This window comes from Barbatula barbatula (genome assembly GCF_947034865.1).
Source record: "Barbatula barbatula genome assembly, chromosome: 22".
Classification (NCBI taxonomy): domain Eukaryota; kingdom Metazoa; phylum Chordata; class Actinopteri; order Cypriniformes; family Nemacheilidae; genus Barbatula; species Barbatula barbatula.
Genome location: NC_136785.1, coordinates 5,881,958 through 5,900,797, shown reverse-complemented (window position 1 = coordinate 5,900,797; position 18,840 = coordinate 5,881,958). Strand labels below are relative to the sequence as shown.

Sequence of the window (18,840 nt, the reverse complement as noted above, 5' to 3'; positions counted from 1 at the left end):
ATAATGCGGTTTTACAGATCTAGGCTAAACCATGCGGAAGCTGGTAAGTTAATACTTATTTATTCTGTATTTTTTGTACATATTTATATATATTTAGAATACTTAGTAAAATTATTATTTGGCAAAATGTACACTGTCAATAAAATGATACGATTAATTTATACATTAAATCGATATTTATTAAAAGTTGTATCTGTTAACATTATATGTATTTTAGATTAATTCATGCTGAAAGTTAGTAAATGCACTTACTAATGTTAACAAATATATAACGTTATTATAAAGTGTTACAGAAACATTTGTGTCGAGATTTAAAGATTTGTACAGTTTCTTTAATTACATTATACGCCTAATAAAATTCAAATTTTTGTGTTGTAACAAATTCATTCATCTACTTTCTGTAATTTTATTACGCTTGAGTTACATTTTCTATACCCATTAGAATCCCATGTGCTTTAAAGTTGTGACATTTTTGCATAATTTACACCTTTTAAGTAATTCATTGTTCCCTCTCTTGAAATATTATGTTCCTTAAGCCTATTACTACCTTTAAATATTACATCCATATTTATAAGTCACACTCTTTTTGTAAATTGTGCCATTTATCTGAACTCAAGACGCCAGCATGTTATCTCCCCAGCAACCTGACAGGTTTTTTTCCATACGGCTACAGTAGTAAGCTTTATCTGTGTAAATTACAGAAACGTTACACCTGTATTACCAGAGTAACCAGAGTCTCTGACCCAACTGAGTTAAATCCAAAACCAAACAGGCATTCCAATAAAAACCTCAGACCAACAACTCTAATACACATGAACTAATTTTGCTATAAATTATTTACCTCATGGTTGTCACTACAAAGTAACATTATGCCGATCCATTATGCAGTTTTCACTCGACATATAATTAGTCATGTGTTTAGTAAACTAATATGTGGTAGAGACTTATTATTTACACTTGATTTTGTAAAGTGTAACTGAATATTTAAGTATTTCGTTACCTCGTTATATAGACAAAACAACTTCGAGATTTGGACATAAAAGGCAGAGACCAGTGAAAGTGGGAAACCAGAATCTGGACATAAAAACTATATATATCCCCAAGGCATTGACTGATGCTCCATTTTTGCAGGTATTTCAGGAACATATATGCTTAATGATTTAATGTCAAATGTATTATTAATGTTTTTTAATGTCCTTTGGTTTCAGTATCCAGCCCTGACACCTGGACAGAAGCGCTTTCTATACAGTAAAGCAGAAGCATACAGTAAAGATCATATGCGGCAGTTGATGTGTCAACATTACATGAATGTTTTACACCGCTGCATCAGAACAGGTGAATATTCCTCAATGCATTTTACGCGGGAATGCCTCTATTATTATTCTTATTAAACTCTATTATTTATTAACATGAAGCTGTATTTGTATGACAGACCTAAATCCAAATGTAAAACCGGTGGTGACGACAACATACAAAACAGAGAGTGTAATAGCAGAAGCGGAACACATCGCAAACTCCCAAACCACAAAACATTTAGGGACAAAAGAACATGGAAGGAAACTTGTGATTGCCGAGAAGGCCAAGAAAACAACCTTGCCTAAAATCATCAGCCATCAAAGGTAAGAAAACGCTCCCAAACAATAGGCATAAATCTTCTATAATATGTACATAAAATATATGTTTTCTTAACACAGTATTATTTAACTATTAGAGTGTCTTCAAGATTTCCAAAATCAAACAAATCACAGGCAAGAAGAAAGACTGCTGTAGCAAAACCCACATCTTTGCGAAGTATGTTTGCATCGTATTATACAAATGTACTATAGCACATACAGTATTCAACATTATATGACATGTGCTGAAATTTTCAGGATCACATCAATGGGATGTGGACCTCGAGTGGGAGATGCCTGAGATGGATTCTTATCTCTCTAGACGCATGAGTGGACTGTCTTTCAATAAATCTAATGAGGATGAGGACTTTGCTGCCGAAAACATCCCATTTTAAATCATTTATAGGAACGGTTCACCCAAATATCTGTCATCATTTACTCACCCTCAAGTTGTTCCAAATCTGTATGAATGTATTTGTTATGATGAACACTGATAAAGATATTTGGAAGAATGCTTGTAACCAAACAGTTATTGGCCAACATTGACTACTAGAGTAGGACAACTTGCTTTATACATTTCTTTGTTCTGTTGAACACAAAATAATATATTTTCATGAAAAGCAAACAGTTCTGGGGTACTTTTGACTACCACTGCAATTTTTCCTACTATGGTGAAGACCTGTTTGGTTACAAGCACTCTTCCAAATATCTTTATAAGAAAAAAATAATTGACAAAGATTTGGAACAATTTGAGGGTGAGTAAACGATGACAACATTTTTATTTCTGGGTGAACTGTCTGTCCCAAAAAGTCTCTGTTATAGTATTATTTCCTAAATAATCCTAAGAAAAAAATAAAAAATATAAACCATAGCTACTCATGTGATGTGAGGCTTTATTGTACGAAATATGATTTCACATAGACCTTGAAAAACACATCTTATGCCTTGAAAAAAATTAATAGGGCACATAACATATGAATAGACTATGTCTCGCTAACATTACATTATTGCATTCTGCTGAAACCACGAACCAAAACAAATCTATGATATTCTGATGACATATAAACAGTATTATATATTACATTAAAATAGCTCAACGTTATGATACAGCATTTGCACGACGGGTTCAGGTGTTTTAGGAATGACAGGATTGGCATCTTGAAAGAAGGCCGCAGACACCATCAGACGTCTTTAAGACTTTTTGTATTCGATTCTCTCGACTTTGACGTCATCACCAATGAGCTGGTAGACGTATGTTACCACAGTAGATGCCTGAATGTCCATCAATACAAACGATGGTGTGATGTTACTGTAAAGAAAGTAGAAATTACACATTTTTAGCATATTAAAAGTACAACATAATCTTGCATATTACCCTCTGCGTAAACATGAAAGCGGTAAACAGAAAATATTATACCTTTCCAGTGCACTATAGGCCCCTGTGGCTGATCCGGGGTTAATATAAAATTTGTTCTCATTCTCAAAGGCTTCAAATTTGTGTGTGTGGCCAGAGATGAGAATATCCACATCCAGCTGTCTCTGAAGCAGTGCAAGACTGGCCATGTCACCCCAAGGTATCACCTGATGCCCGTGGATCAGACCGATCTTAAACTGCCCGACTGTCACCACCTTCTGCTCTGGATAATTCAAGTTCTGTCATTTTAAAATAAGATAAAGCAGCAATGTGGTTGGTTAAAACCAAACATAAACACCGACTGTTTCTCACACACAGGAAAAGATGCAGTGAATATCAAAATTGTACCTCATCAAAGTCTCCTCTGACTATGTGAACGTCTCCAGCAAGTGTCTTCAGGTAGTCATAGGTCTCCTTTGTACAGAGGTTTCCAGTGCACAGGATGTGCTGAATCTTGCCAGGCACCAGTAACTTCTTGAACTTGGCAGGTAAAGTGTTGCATCGGTGGGGAATGTGCAGGTCACCTAACACAAGGACCAGCTATTGCCAAAACATAATGTGTTAGCGCACAAACGTATGTTTGTATGTTTAACTGCTGAAGGATAACAGTAAGGAAAATAAGTGACACAAGCAATGCATTGCTGTTTGAAAAAAGCATCTAACAATTACATTTTTTGGGGGGTGGGAGGCACTGTTGTTGCCTTAAATCCACGAGGGACACAAATGTAACTAAAATGTTAACTTATGATAAAATGTCAGTTTTCATCAGACAGCAATTAGGTTAAAGCCTACATTTTAGCAGAGACAGAGGGCTTCTTCTATGATCATTAGCTGTTTTGAATTAGACAAACTGCTAACAAGTTTACAATCCCTCATTTCATACTATTACACATGCTATTTTTGTAAATCAGTATGTAGCATACAGTTTTCTTAGGTACTTTACTAAACCCAGTATTTCAGTCCCATGACACCACTTATATTTGTATCACTCACGCTGATGCTATAGTTGACAATGTCTTAAATATGCATAACATTCTTTATAAAATATGCATAATCCACTAAATATGTTGCTCTATTCCTTAGAAACAAAATGATTTTTAGCATGACAGTGCCGTCGCTGATTTTTCGATTCTAAGGCTAATAAAATTCCATACCATGGTCAAGATGAAAATTTACTTTGAAGATTATTTTGCAAAGAAAAATATAATGAATGGAGAGCAGTCTTAACAGCAGCAGAACAGAGGGTAACATGAGTATAAGGAATCATACTAGATCCAGTGGGTCCTAAGAAAGGAGCGTTAGGCCGTGTTCAGACTTGACTTCTTTTTTGACAAGAAAAAATTGACAAAGGCGCTTTTTTAGTAAAAAAAAACAAACGCTGGCAACGTTTGGTCACACATAGCAGCCGAACGCCATGACTTCGAAGTTCGGTGGCAGCGTCTATGCACGACGGCAGCCCAGCGTAACGGAAGACAGATTAACATAAGTCTATATGAATTATAAACAGAGAGCATCTTTGCAATAACTAAACACACATTTAAATCTGCAATACTACTTTCTCTCTAGAAGTTAAAATTAAATTTACATTTATAAAAAAACTATGCTACATAGTTTCGGCCGCCATTTTATATGTTCGAGCTCGCCCCTTCTCAACTAATCTCATTCCTTACATGTTGTTATGGAAACGAGAGGTCTCTGTCATTGGTTAGCTGTGAAAATAGAGCTTAGCGTAGGGCGTTTATTTTTCTTCCGAAAAATTGAAAACTTTAAGACTTTTGCTCAGATTTTCAGTCTGGACTTGTTGCAGAAAGTCTGTGCCAATCTGCAGATTTGATCCGTTAGTGTGTTTCTATCTGAAACCTTCAAAAAGTCTGCAAGTGTATGATTGATGTTCAGATTTTAAACGTCTTGTGGTGTACTCCATCCATGAGCTGCCTATTGGAAAAAGTGTTTGAAAACACGGTTTACCTCATATGATTATAATGGAAGCTTAAAAAAGGAAGTCAAGTCTGAACACGGCCTTACCATAACATTCAGAAAGCCATAACCATGTGAGGTCTGGGGGATGCACTTACTCTGTGACCAGCCTGGGGAACAGCGGGTGAGGAAGAGGGTGAGGGAGGAGGTGTGGAAGAGTGATCACAGCAAAGAAAAACAACAAAAACAGAAAGATGATGTGGGACAGTAGGAAAACTGAAAAGTGGACAAAAAATATCAAATGGAAAACATAAGTTAGTTTAAATGTTAGGTGATTGTGGTTGATAAATGGATGGCACAGTTAGTGTAAAGCGTGAGGTGGTAGTAGTAGCCTTATGCTGCAGAGGATTCCTATAAGTACAAGGTCTGCCTTTAAACACCACTGACAAACCAAAAACATTTATTTTAAACTCTACCCACAACGACCTAGAAATGTATATGGTGTAAATATAGTAAATAATTTGACAGTTCATTCATTTTCAGACTGTTCCTCTGCTAACTGAACTTAGGAGATCTGAAATGAAGTCTTGGTTTGTTTCAGCTGGAACAACGTTATTCAAAAAATATGCATTGCATATTAGACTTTAAACCTTATATATTTACACGGTATGTGTCAAATATGATCAAACCAAGCACTATAGAACCAACATATATTCATTTTGGTACTAGTTTCACATGTACATAGATAAACATGCGTGACCAAATATGCCCGCCCGGAAGGAAATTTACAGTAACACTGTGTATTTCATCATAAACTACATAAACTACATAAACGTAGCGTCCAAACTTAATACATTGACCGTCACAAATTATAAAAATGTAACAAGTGCAAACAGTGCACAGATTCCTATGAGATTAAATATCAAATAGCTCTGTATATTTTGCAAATTGACATAATATAATTTCGGGGTTAACGATTATAACAATACTTTTCAATACCTGATATTACTGTTTAGGAAACTAGAGGCGATTTCATGTTAGCCACTGTATGCTAGCGGGATGTTATTAGATTCATCACACAGAACTAAGAAACCACGGAGAGTATCGTTAAAGTACAACGCATATGTATATCCTATATGACACTGAATGCGTTTACAACATAATAGATTTTATTTATTTATAGAATAGATTTTATATTTAACTGTCTACATTCTCGATAGCAGTCAACATACATTTCTCAGCTGCGCTAGCCTTCCGCTGTCATGTGACTCCTTAGCCTAAAAAAACCGCAGCTTTACGAAAAGCACATTGCACATCTACACGTCCAGACGTATTCATATGAATACACCGAGAGAGGGTGAGACTCCCGCTAAACCCTTCCGTCTAATAAAATGTAGATTTACCATTTTGTCCAGCTGTGAGTTTGAGACGGACCTCAGGAAGGTGATGTTGACTAGTAAGGCCACAACTCTTCCTTCAATTCAGCAAAGCAGCAACACCACATCGCCCTCTAACGCAATCAGGAGGCATAGCATTCGTTAAACACTACACATCTTACAAAAATCCTCTTGAAAATCTATTGAACAGGACAATTGCGCCCTCGACCCCAACCTAAAACAAAAAGGAGGGGTTCTTTTGACAATTCAATCATTTTGAGTAGGCTACAAGCTTCTTCATCCTGATTTTAGACTTTCAGAGCATCATTTCACATTTTGGATGTCTAATCTACTTATTACATCTGTTACCTAATAGCGTCTTCAATACGATGATGTTTAGATTGATGTTTTGCATACCACCTGCACAATGCACAATTTAAAGGACCGTTCTAAAGTTAGTTTTGGTAAAGTTTTGATTTTAGTTTTAATTGAGCGATTAAATCAAAATTAATGTTACACCAAGTCGGTGCCATTTTGATTTTCACTCCCTTTATGTCCTGTCAGTGTGGGGTTTTAAGCTTTGTGTTTTTAAGTTTTAGACTTCCTGTTTTCACTGTTGTCTTAAAAGTCTGTTCGACCTCTTACTCAGACGCGTGATCAGGTTGCTTGGCAACTAGGGCCCGAAGCAAACAACAGAAGTAGCCTAGGTAGTGTCTATGGGACCGCGCTGAACGCAAATACTGGTGAGCGTGTGCATTTATTGGACCTTTTGTTAGATGCTAGGCCTAATGCTTAATGTTGGAAATGATTAATATAGAAATTATGGCAAACAATTCCGTGATAAATCATGACAGAAGCATCATTAATTAATCTGAGCGATCAATAAATTCGACATATTTACCGCAGGTCCGTAGCCAGCCTATTGAAAGGGGACCTTTTTGCAGATTTTTTTCCTTCTTTTGTTCAATGACTACATTTTGGTGACCTTTTATGCACTAATTTGTGCTTGTCTGCTGGTATATTAACCAGCGCTTTTTGATGCACCTAAAATATTTATTGCATTGTTGTCAACTTGCTTCCTCATGTAACACTTTTGTCAATCCATATGTAACCGACCGGTACCACTCGCCCCGCTCATCGAAGGCTTCGAACATCTCTGTTGGTCAGGGAGTGAGGTTTACACACTGCACAGCTCTTCACTAGCTGGCCTCCGTTACACATACACAGTTCATAAGTTTAAAGACCACACTGACAACAGAATAGATTTAATGAACTTTACTGAAATATTAATAATAATTCTTCTCATCGTCATTTCTCTCTGTCAATGCCTCTTTGCTATGTTTTATGTTTTATTATTATAAGTAGGCTACGCTACGTTTATATGGCTATTATATTGTAGACTATTGAGTGGATAAATCCTTTTAATAAAAAAAAATATATATATATAACCCCTCCCCCATCATTCAGAGGCGATGCTTCTTCACTGTTGCTTTGAAAAGTGTATTGCGAAAAACTCTCTCTGTCTGCACACACACGCGTCCTGCAACAATAATCATATTAATTTGAAACAGCAACCCAGAAATTTGTCACAAGCATTGATTAAAACAATGATGACAATAATCACATGAAAAAAAACCTACTTAAATTCTGGACCTTTGGCAGTGAGGGGGGGGGGGGTTCGTTCGAACCACCCGAACCCCCCCTGCCTACGGGCTTGTACCGGAAGTTTATTCAAGTCAGCTTCAAATTCTGCTATACTTTTGATTTATAACGTATCACTTTTCTTCTTTTCCTGTGTGAATATCTTAATTTTACTCCATGAAAATGAGGTCCACGAAGCAGTAAAGACAATGCGTCGTACAGCAGTGAAATCACGGGCAGAAAAAAGCCGCTCCGATTCTGGTCCCGTTAGTGCTGCTCCGCCTCTGCCGTCAGTCCAACCTGTTGAGACTGTAGACACTGTCCCGGGACGCATCACCGAGCCAAACTGGACCAACCTTGTCGCAGAGGAAGAGGGTGAGGAGCTGGTGGTGGATGTCATAGAAGAACTGATGGAAGCTGTGATGGGCAGATGCTGTCAGCTGGATCGGCAGAGGCAGGTGAGCAGCTTGTGTCGTGAAAGTTCGCTGAATGAATTATTTAGATCAATTATAACGATTTACCATTTATTTAAAACATGAAGCACATGCCATACACTGCCTTCATTTAGCTCACATCTTTCTGCCCTTATCCAGTTGATACCTTTCTCAGTGTGGTGGGCGCGCAACCACCTGGTACGAACGCTTGAATGTCTTTTCCTTATGAGAGATGAGGTGGATGATCCAGAACGAGAACATTTTTGGAAAGAAGACCAAGAACCTCAGCCTTGTGCTATCGACTCGTGGGCTGAGGGATGCGTGCCTGTGGTGCATGCTGCTCAGAATAGCAGACAGCTTTATGACGGGTATGGTGGGCGGTAAAATGGAAGTTTGATATGACACCCACATTTCTGCTGTTTAAGGTAAGAATTCTGACTTGAAATGCCATTGTCTTGCTGGAGAGATAGGAGTGTTGACAAACCTTAACTAACCTTTAGTTGGTTATACACTCTTTATACTTTGTTGCCTACTTGTCTCGACAGAACTACACAAGCTTCAACCATCTAGCTCCATACCAATGGAATGATGCTGCCAATTTATTCACATAACCTTAAGAACAAGCTGACATCATCCATTTTTTTCATTATAAGTGTATATTGTAATATTATATGCAAGCATTTTTTTATTTACTTTATGGTTTAATATTTTTTTTTACAAATTTACACTAGCAATTCACACTTTCGACCACAACGAGTCACTGTTGATTCAGGGAAATAGGAACATGAACATGAAGATGTGTTTATTTCAGCTTCTTGTTCGTTTCTTTACGCCATGAATGTCTCGACAAAGATATGAGGCATGTCATGCATTTACTAGACATAGTAAACTAGACAATCTCATGCTTTTCATTTTAGCTCTCAGTTTCCAGATCCAAAAACGTTCTCTGAATTTGTCTGCAAGACATGCAAATTCCTTAAAATGAACGTTCAGACATGGCACAACACTTATGGTGTGTCTAGCCTTATACCTTTGTGCTTCTTAAAACTGTTTAAGAGTTCTGTGATTTTAGCTGGAGCTCACCGTCTCGTTGGCATGATGATTGACATGTGACCCTCTGTTTGCCTCATCATACATATTCATGAATATTTACTCAGTTGTCTCTTAGAGATCAACTGTCTGCCTCCTGATGCCTTTTTACACCAAAACCTTAAGCAGTTTCATAAATGTTATCATGAATTTAAAACAATGTTGCCTTTTAAATGTATTCCTCTAAAGTTCAGTTATTTGGTTCACACACACACAGAAGGGTGATTCAGTGGGAGGCGTTCCAGAAGTTTGACAGTTCAGTTGAAGCACAAGCACTGATGTGGAATATGTTCAACTATTATTTTTACCACCGTTTAAATTCTTAAAGACGTTTTAATGAATAAAAAGTGTGACATGTTTCATATCCAAACAGCCATGAAGTTTTTTGCTTTACACAGTGCTTTACTGGTTCATACATAAAAATGTTTTCCTGACAACCACAAACCGATGATTTTAGACCTGTGACCTGTTTTTAGTTCATGACCCACTGGCAGTACAGGGCAGCATGAAGGTTGATAAGTGACTTTTAATGTCTGCTTGACTGAATGTCTATAGTCGTGATTCCTTAGTTGTCATAGATTCTTTCAGAATACGATTGTTGGGGGTCTGGGATGCTGGGTGTTTGATTGACATTAGAGCTGTTTGGGAATCCACGAAGCTGAAAGGCCACGTCGTTCAGGAATTCCAAATGTCAAGCGCCTCTCTGTAGTTTGAGCAGTGGGTGGGGACCAGACAAGCAGTTTCTCATTGACAATTTATGTCACCATCGACATTTACCTCAAATCTCTGAGAGATTTATTTTTTATTTTGCACAACCGTAGATGAAATAAATTAAATGATTCTGACAAATGGTGGTTGCAAAAGATTTACAGCATAGATTAAATGGCAAACATATTTTTTAACTACAGTTTGTGGTTACATTTTTTTCATACAGACAGAAGTATATGATAAATGGCTGTTTGGCAAACCCAGGAGAATACAGATCAGAATGTTCTCAGATTTTCTCCACAGTACAATACAATGAAAATTCAGATTCATTACTTCATGCTTTAATGTGTACACACACAGACTATTACTACTCTGACAGCAGTAATCAAATGTATGTTTATCTCTGTACGGTTATATTTTAAAATAACCTTAGATATTTCAGCTGTACTGTAAATAATTTCCCATTTTAGGCCTGAGAGCATAACAAGCAATTCTGTATCTGTTTTGCTGTTCCTCTTCCTGATTCTGTCATACTTGACACGGAAGAGTGATGCAATCAACGGGAACAACAGTTGTCATGGAAACCTAATTCAAATTCAAAAATAATAAAACTCACATACAGTCATAACAGAATTTTCATGTGTTTTGATATACAGCCTATTGTGCACACATAATATCACCAGGGACTAATAAATATTAGTCTGTAAACAAAATCATGTTTATGGTACAACCACACTGTGGATTTATTTCCCGAAAACCCTTTAAGAACTATAGTGAAATGTGTTATTTGCAAACTATTTTCCTTTAAAAATCATGAGTTGTGAATAAACCTAAAAAATTTCACATTCACAGTTTTCTCATTTTTTATCAAATTCTACACAAGTAGAAAATTGGTTTAATGGTTTTAAAAGCCTAGACTAGTTTGCATCAATTTTCGTTGCATATTCCCAAACTCTATTTCACAAATACTCCTCTTAACATCTGCATTCATTTTCCATAAACCAATGAACCGACTGTATGAGCGCTCATTGATTTAAGATTCATGGTCTGGGTTATCTCCGTCCATCTCATCCCAATAAACACGCCTCTTATTTTCATTCCCATTTCATTCCTCTTATTTTCCCCTTCACTGAGCTAAACATTTACTGCAATCTTTCCTTTCCATGTGAAAGATTTACATGAGAATCAATTGCGATCAGTGCATACAAAACTTGAAAATTTGCATACTTGTGCATGATATACCTTTACGTGATGAGACTAAATTTTGTGTTAGAAATTAGATTGCAGTATCCACTACATCAAGTTGACATGTCAGATACAACACTTCATTATCTTTTATTGAATTATCAGATGGTTCCTGTGAATGAGGCATTCGATTTACACCCACCCTAAGTCCACAATTCATTTCATCCAACCCATTCAATTTTCACTGCGGACTTAGAACCTTGATTTTCTATGCGTTGTTGGACTAAATGATGCTTACACGTACTAAGAAACATGAAATGGCCATCAAACATAAATCCTAATGCTGAAAGCTTTATGAATTTTTAATTTTAAAGCAGGTCAAAGAATGATGTACATAGTGCCAAAACCAAGACCAAATACAACCTAAAAAAAAGAACATGATAAAGGATATAGAATGAAAAAAGTATCATTGCACTTTTAAAAAGATGGAGTGATACTAAAGTTTTCCATTAATGTGATATTAATCAGGACATTAATATTTGATATCATTATAGTATTCATAAGGACAGAGGGTACACATTTTCACAAATCCCTTATTCATAATATAAGATACAAGCATTGAATGAATAGGGATTTACAGGTTAAATTAATAAGGTTATGATTGGACAAATATTTGAATATACTAAAAAAAAAATGTTATGTATAAAAACAACAATTTAAAGGTAATTTGTTCTTCAATAATTTGGGCGATATCAACTGATGTGCATGATAATAATAGCATCATTTGTTAAATCATGATATTAAAGTCACAGAAGTTCAACCACTAGCAAAAGTTGGTAAACACGAATAACATGAACGGAACTCCAAAATACAGTATGTGCTCAGGCTTATGCATTTTCTTTCTCAGAAACAGCAGAGAGTTTGATTCTTTCTGTCTCTTCTCTTGCCACGGCATTAGTTTTATCTCTTTCTTCTCCTTCCACATGGTATCCCACCATCAGCTGATAAACCATTACACCAATCACAGCACCAATGAACGGGGCAAAGATGGGTACAAGAGACCAGAAAGAGTTTGCTCTGTATTGGACACAATAACAGTGTTAAAAAGAAACGGTGAAACATTTAACACATAAAGCAAGACATTAACTTAACATTACTTACACAGGATGAACCAACACAATCTCATGTTAATTTGTAATTATTTTACAAACTGGCTAATATTGTAAGATACTGATATTATGAAATGATACAAAATGTGACTTTAGTGAACACTCACGTGAAGACTTCTGAGCCCCATCCAGCAAGTGCAGTAAAGAGTCGAGGTCCCAAATCTCTGGCTGGGTTTACAGCATAACCTGAGTTAAAACCCATGGACAGACCGATCACCAGAACCACAAACCCCACAGTGAAGGCCTCCAATCCTCTTGGGACGGGGTTATTGTAGGGGTCGATTATTGCAAGGATACACACGATCAGAGCTGCAGTGCCTATCATCTGTAGGAGAGTTGAAATGAGAAGTAGCTGGTTTTTATTCACATGATGACAATTTTATATGTTGACATATTTACTATGGCCTTCTTATGGCCTCAAAACAAACAAAAATGGAGTAAAAGGCACAAAACATCATACAATACAACAACTGTGAACAATGTTGGTTTCTGCGTCCTACCTGATCAAAAAAGCCGTTGAGCAAAGTGAGGTGTTTGGAGGGGAATGTAGCAAAAATCCCAGCTGTTGCGTTATCCCCGACAACAACCAGAGACCCCTGCCCATAATCCCACAGTGCATCTGCAAAGCATTAAGTCATCAAAGACTCTCAAGAGTTCTTAACCACAACCCTCGTAAACTGAGAAATTCTAGTTTGTGTTGGCTTTAACAGGATATGAAAGAAATCCCAGTATTCACGATCACAATAAACTTCCACAGCCCTTAAACTCACCAAAATACATGCTGAATATTATTCCTGAGCCTAGAAAAGCCCCCAGAGTCTGGGCCAGGAAATACACGGGGAACTTCCTCCAGGGTTCCCTTCCCAACAAGCAAAGGGAAAAGGTCACGGTAGGGTTTATGTGACCTCCTGAGGAATACAAGTTTAAAGGGTAAAAGTCTGGATAGAGGTGTCTGTCAGACAAAACTTAAACAACTTCCAACCGAAACTTTTTCATAACAATTTCAGACAAGGATTTGGTTTAATCTATGTCTAGGAACCCGGCTTTTCAATTCCTGTCAATTTTCATTTCCAAACTGTCATTTGTTTTTTTTTCTTCTTGTGGCTATGTCATTATCTACAGAATCGGAAACCTTCATCTTGGTGTTGTTCAACCCTTTCTTCATTATTCAACATCTAAACAGAAAGTGGCCTTAAAATGTAAAAGAATGCAGTAGAACTGTAGCAGTTGCAATCCACCTGTTCAACGTTCAGGTAAAATACTGTATTTTTAAATATCTGCTTATTGTTTTGTGGTTTTGCTTGTTTTGGTATGACTCACTGCAAGAATTTCCTGTGTTCTCACAGGAAAGAAAAATAATTGGCATTTTTACGTCCAATCTTACCAGAGACTTGCCCACAAATGAGGATCCCCAGTGTGGCAGCAAATCCGAAAGCGAAATTTACCGTCAGGAACATTCCGTGAGAGCCTCCGCTAAGAACCAACTGGGCAACAGCACCACAACCAAACATCTGTAAAAAGAGAAATCAGGATATCCAAATAAATGTTCCAGTCTTTGCACGCCATCATTGGTTCAGCCACAAATGACTTTCTTTCTTCTGCAGAACACAAAAGATGATATTTTAAAGAATGTTGGTAACCAAACAACATTGCACCCACTGACTTCCATTATATGGACACAAAACAATCGAGACACAAACACAACTTTTTGTTATATATATACAGTATATATTTCGAATGACATTAATATAAATAAAAAGTTTTCCTATAAATATTCAAATTCAGTCCATGAAAGTCTTTAACTAACTTTTTTTTATAAAAAAAAGATAACAGAAGAAACAACATTCCTTTAGAGACCCTCATTCCTGTTTTGACTATAGACTACATGTAAAGAATGTGAAACGTTATAGGCACAATTGGATTCACAATGTGGATTCGATAGATAATGCACGTGTACAACCATATGTGTATTTTCACTTTCCCATTGTGTGATGCCCTCTAGCCTGTCTGTGTTTGCCAACCGTTATTGAGCTGCATGAACAACTTCTGAATGGGGGTTTTACAGACCCCACAGTACCATCAGAAAACAACAGACGGACATACGGGAGCTCTACTTTTCTCCAGATATTGCCGTTTGGAAGTATTAGTGTCCATTGAAAACAGATGAAACAAGATGTGGTTTAACCTTGTCAAATTCATTCCGGATATGGACTGTCTTGAATTTCGGATTATGGACTCTGTTATGGCCAGCTACTGCTGGTTATGAACACTGGGTTGGCTGACCTGCTAACTGCACAATAAAAATGAGAGAAAATTACTAATAATGATGCTCGTATTGTTCAGATCTCAGAAATACTTTTGTACTGCATGACCCCGAATGTGTTGTTACTAACCAGGTTGACCCAGAACATTATTATTTTGATACTTTTGTGCTTCATAAGCTACATTTTAAACATTCATTTATCACAATTCTCTTTAACAGCTTTTTCAGGTTATTAAAAATAACCAGAAAACATTACTATTTAAAGCAGGATGAACAAGAACATAAAATGCTTCTCAGCAAAATACAGTTTGCTCTAATAGCAGTCATATGCAAATGGAGATCAGTTGATATTTGGTAGAGAAATACATTTCCCCTCAGGTGTAGCTGAAATGAAATGAAATTTCAACCATTTCGGTATATAAAAGGATCTAGATTATGTTTGATGTCCTGCATAGTTCTCATCAAAGATAAACTATAATCCCATTTTTGCATCAATAATTATCTCTCATTATTTATTTATTAGTCTTTCATGTTGAATGCTTTGTTTTTACAAATTCATTTTCTCAGCTAAGAAAAGTTTGAAATGAAATTAAATGAATTATATTTTAAGATTTCTATTTATTTTACTTCTATACACCTTCAAAATGCCTATTAAACCTAGATAAAAACTTAAAAGTTGTTTTATGATCACTACTCTGAATGGCAAATGTTGACTTTGATTCTTCCCTTCAGATGAATACCTCAATCTATTATGCACCTACAGTTGAGAATAATATAAGCAGCATAATAATACATCATTCATCATCAATTTAATCTGAAACCAGTGTTTTCATAACTAACTCATGACAAAAACAAAACAGATGTCTCACCACTAGAATGAGGGTGCCTAGACATTCTGCCAGTGCCTGTCGTATCAGCTTGTTCCGAACCTGAAAGATCTGAGCCACTTTTTCCAGGAACACCTTCTGTCTTCCCATAATGCCTCAGGATAGTTTTATGATGGTGATGATGGGTTAAGTGCCAGCACTTGGTAAGTGTGCCTGAGCATAGAGTGCGAGGTCATATATGTACCTCTGAAGGTCCCACCCTCAGTCACTGAAAAATCGGAATTTCCACAACTTTTCCCTCCTTCCATGTCTACCTCCTCCAATCTCATGTCTAACACACCATCCTTCCTGCTCTGTCTTCATTTCAAGCTCTCTTTACCAGCTTTGTTATGAATGTGTCTGTGACGACCGTGATAGGGAAGTTTCTTCCACTTCAAAAACTTTTCCCACTTTTTATTGTTTTTGCTAGTCCCTTTTTTTCGCTGACTGTGTGGATTAGAATTGAGACCAGAACAGTGGTTGTCTTACATTTTTGAACAAACATTTTAGGTTTCAAGAGAGCATTTATGCAGCTGGTTTGGCAAGCCTTAAAAACACACTGCAGATGCTTTTAGTCAGGATGTTTTATAGTTAGACTTTCTGAATGTTTACCAATGTCCTTGGAAAACATTTTCCGATATATATACAGAAAACATATGAAGCAGTAACAAAGCCAATGCTCAAGTCTTATCTGTGTTCTACTTGTATTACAAATCCTCTGCATTTCTTATACAGCTTTCTTGGTGTGAACTACCAATATGTCTCAGGATAGATAAATGCTAAAAAATGTATGTTCTTTAATGATCTTCAAGGAGAGAAACAATGCACTGCACGAAACGCACAAAAACACAGGACTGTATATATGGCTGACACACAGAGGGAAACATTCAGGGCAAAGGAGGGTTTTTAGAAGTTTTTGTCGGGTTTGATGGGACTCTGCAAAAGGTTCATGGTGAGGATGTGCAGAACTGTTGCTGGAAATATGTAAAACACCAGGTTTAAGTCATCGACTGTCTCAGCCCTGAATGAGACCTGGGTGAAACAACCGAAAGGCCTTCTTGATCAGTTTGTACAGATATTTGGTCAAAATATGGACAAAACACATTATAATTTACAATTTTGTCCACAATGGATACAGCACGCCTAATACACACAATATCAGTCCCCTATCTATAGTTATTATATGCTAGGCTAACTCCTGAAGACAGTATGGAAATAGGTGATTTAGGATGTAGGAAATATTGCCCTGTTTGTTTGAGCAAAGGCTGACTACAGTATTTGTTATAGCCATAGCTTTGCTTACACAAACAAATAAATAAAGTCCTAAGCAAGATCAGGTAAAAAGATGCGCTTCAAATATCAGTGAACATCACCTACAAAACAGAACAGGTCAATGTTCCACTGAAAAATACCATAAGTTGTTAGTGATGTAGTCCTTAGTCAACATTGTACTGTAGTTCGCTCTCTCCTTGGCTGTTGTGACCTCTTTTTAACTCAGATCCATGCAAGTATGGATCGAAAAAGTATGTGAAAAATATCAAAATAAAGCATACTATATCTTATACTTAGCCTAATGTAAATGCTGAAACACAGTCTGGAACAAAACAGAAGTTGCCATTATGAACGTCGGAGTGAGATTTGCAGGACATGTCTCCTCCCAGGACATGCTCTGGAATTAATTCAGTGCACGATCTCAGATACTTCAACGGGCTCTGAAAGAACATTCAGACTGTCAATGAAACCAAGATAGACCTTTTTAACTTTGTAGGATTACAGACAATATTAAGTGACATTTAAAGTAACATTTAAATGACAGGTGAGCAAGAGATTCTCACAGTATTTACATTTACATTTAGCAGACGCCTTTATCCAAAGCAACTTACATTGCATTATCCTATACATCTTTACATAGGTATCTGCAATCCCCTGGGATCAAACCCACAATCTTGCGTTGTAACGCAATGCTCTTACCACTGAGCTACAGGAAAGCTATGAGCTATTATACGTGGTATTGCAGCACATGTGACATGTACTTGTCATGATTCTGCCTTCTCTTGTCTTGCTTTTCTGGTCTAGGGGCAGAATCATGACAGACCCACGTGTTTTATGTGGAGAGAAACATATTATTGTCAATCAGGACATAATATGCGTTCTCTCCAGTCTCGTCATTTGGCCCCGCCCCTCTCGTTCCTAGTATAACTTTCCTCCTGTGTCTCATTACCCACACCTGCCCATCGTTATCTCATTTGTTAGTCTCCCTATTTAATGCCCTAAAATTATAATCACAATGATTGTTGTTGTTTGAGAAATGTGTTTTATATGTCATTATAAGTATCTCTTTTACCAATAAGCACAAATCAATAGAATGTCAAATCATGTGCATAGTTCATTCAACTACATCTAATAAGTATTTCCACAGAGGTTTAATACGTGCAGCCATTGTACCCATAATGCTCTTAATCATAATGCTCATAATCTTCAATTAAAATCTGAAAATGCACTTCCGCCCTGAAACGACGATCCATATAAATGACATATATTAGACGGCTTGGGCGGAGCAACCATTAACTCCTCCCCTTCAACTGTTAGTCTGCTGCTAGTTTCATTTAAAAATTAAAAAAAATTTTTTTTTTACATCCAATCAATTCGCTGTAAAAAAGTGCAAGCCACGCACACTCATTTTCTCATTTGAAATTCCTTTTCACTCGGAAATGCGTCAGAATAGGGAAAAAAGAATTCCGCAACTTCCGGTTCACGGGGACTTTAAAATGTTAAGCTATAAATAAGTTGTAACGTACGTCTCAAATGAATAGCAATGTTGATTAAAAACAGTGTTTTATCAAAATAAATAAGTGCCTCTTCCTGCGTGGAAGGTTATGGAGGTTTTATCTTTTAAAGTCGTAACAGATTGCATATTGCAATCAATCATTATTGTGAATGCACCCAACTCTTTTGCTCACTTCTGAGGATTTTAACAAAAACCAAAAACTTCAACTTTGAAATGTATTTTTTAACACAAAAACGGTTGCCTTACGGACATTGTTAGAAAAGGGCTCAATAACATGACTCATCTTGAAATACTGTGTGAAAAGGTTTCAGACAGTCACAGAGCTTCTGTACTGAATATAACCGTGTTCTTGAAGTGTACAAACAATACATGTTTCT

The 18,840-nt window shown here is 36.7% G+C and overlaps 4 protein-coding genes across 5 annotated transcripts; 2 read left to right on the top strand and 2 right to left on the bottom strand.

The window, feature by feature from the left end:
- Window positions 1–31: 31 nt before the first annotated feature.
- On the top strand, window positions 32–2,143 carry fam216a (family with sequence similarity 216 member A; the record flags this gene model as incomplete). Its single annotated transcript, XM_079487035.1, has 3 exons — window positions 32–43; window positions 1,209–1,335; window positions 1,872–2,143. 3 exons carry the CDS (start codon window positions 32–34, stop codon window positions 2,006–2,008), a joined length of 276 nt encoding a protein of 91 aa, XP_079343161.1. The 3' UTR covers window positions 2,009–2,143.
- Window positions 2,144–2,489: 346 nt separating this feature from the next.
- Window positions 2,490–6,465, bottom strand: vps29 (VPS29 retromer complex component). 2 transcript variants are annotated; one of them, XM_079486039.1, is made up of 5 exons: window positions 6,348–6,430; window positions 5,053–5,114; window positions 3,376–3,567; window positions 3,031–3,266; window positions 2,490–2,922 (listed from the first exon to the last, which is right to left on the bottom strand). In XM_079486039.1, the coding sequence occupies exons 2-5, from the start codon at window positions 5,053–5,055 to the stop codon at window positions 2,805–2,807; spliced, it is 549 nt and encodes a 182-aa protein (XP_079342165.1). In that variant the 5' UTR covers window positions 5,056–5,114; window positions 6,348–6,430; the 3' UTR covers window positions 2,490–2,804. The 2 variants fall into 2 exon arrangements, with proteins under 2 accessions (XP_079342165.1, XP_079342164.1); XM_079486038.1 differs by lacking the exon at window positions 5,053–5,114 and having other exon boundaries at window positions 6,348–6,465.
- A 1,690-nt stretch (window positions 6,466–8,155) lies between these two features.
- c20h2orf81 (chromosome 20 C2orf81 homolog) lies at window positions 8,156–9,851 on the top strand. The gene is made up of 3 exons (XM_079487291.1): window positions 8,156–8,419; window positions 8,555–8,820; window positions 8,941–9,851. Exons 1-2 carry the CDS (start codon window positions 8,171–8,173, stop codon window positions 8,777–8,779), a joined length of 474 nt encoding a protein of 157 aa, XP_079343417.1. The 5' UTR covers window positions 8,156–8,170; the 3' UTR covers window positions 8,780–8,820; window positions 8,941–9,851.
- Window positions 9,852–10,334: 483 nt separating this feature from the next.
- Window positions 10,335–15,914, bottom strand: aqp3b (aquaporin 3b). Its single transcript, XM_079486345.1, has 6 exons — window positions 15,679–15,914; window positions 13,931–14,057; window positions 13,317–13,454; window positions 13,047–13,165; window positions 12,654–12,871; window positions 10,335–12,454 (listed from the first exon to the last, which is right to left on the bottom strand). Exons 1-6 carry the CDS (start codon window positions 15,784–15,786, stop codon window positions 12,265–12,267), a joined length of 900 nt encoding a protein of 299 aa, XP_079342471.1. The 5' UTR covers window positions 15,787–15,914; the 3' UTR covers window positions 10,335–12,264.
- Window positions 15,915–18,840: the final 2,926 nt, after the last annotated feature.

What these genes read in the sequence shown, in the direction of transcription:
- vps29 (XM_079486038.1), bottom strand. An exon ending in TCAGAGGAGACTTTGATGAG is followed by an intron (nt 3,267 to 3,375) that starts GTACAATTTTGA and finishes TTAAAATGACAG; the next exon opens with AACTTGAATTATCCAGAGCA. An exon ending in GCCTATAGTGCACTGGAAAG is followed by an intron (nt 2,923 to 3,030) that starts GTATAATATTTT and finishes CTTTCTTTACAG; the next exon opens with TAACATCACACCATCGTTTG.
- c20h2orf81 (XM_079487291.1), top strand. Translation starts at nt 8,171, where the DNA reads ATGCGTCGTACAGCAGTGAAATCACGGGCAGAAAAAAGCCGCTCCGAT. An exon ending in AGCTGGATCGGCAGAGGCAG is followed by an intron (nt 8,420 to 8,554) that starts GTGAGCAGCTTG and finishes GCCCTTATCCAG; the next exon opens with TTGATACCTTTCTCAGTGTG.
- aqp3b (XM_079486345.1), bottom strand. Translation starts at nt 15,786, where the DNA reads ATGGGAAGACAGAAGGTGTTCCTGGAAAAAGTGGCTCAGATCTTTCAG. An exon ending in TAGGCACCCTCATTCTAGTG is followed by an intron (nt 14,058 to 15,678) that starts GTGAGACATCTG and finishes CTCTTTTTACAG; the next exon opens with ATGTTTGGTTGTGGTGCTGT. An exon ending in TCAACGGCTTTTTTGATCAG is followed by an intron (nt 12,872 to 13,046) that starts GTAGGACGCAGA and finishes ACTCTCCTACAG; the next exon opens with ATGATAGGCACTGCAGCTCT.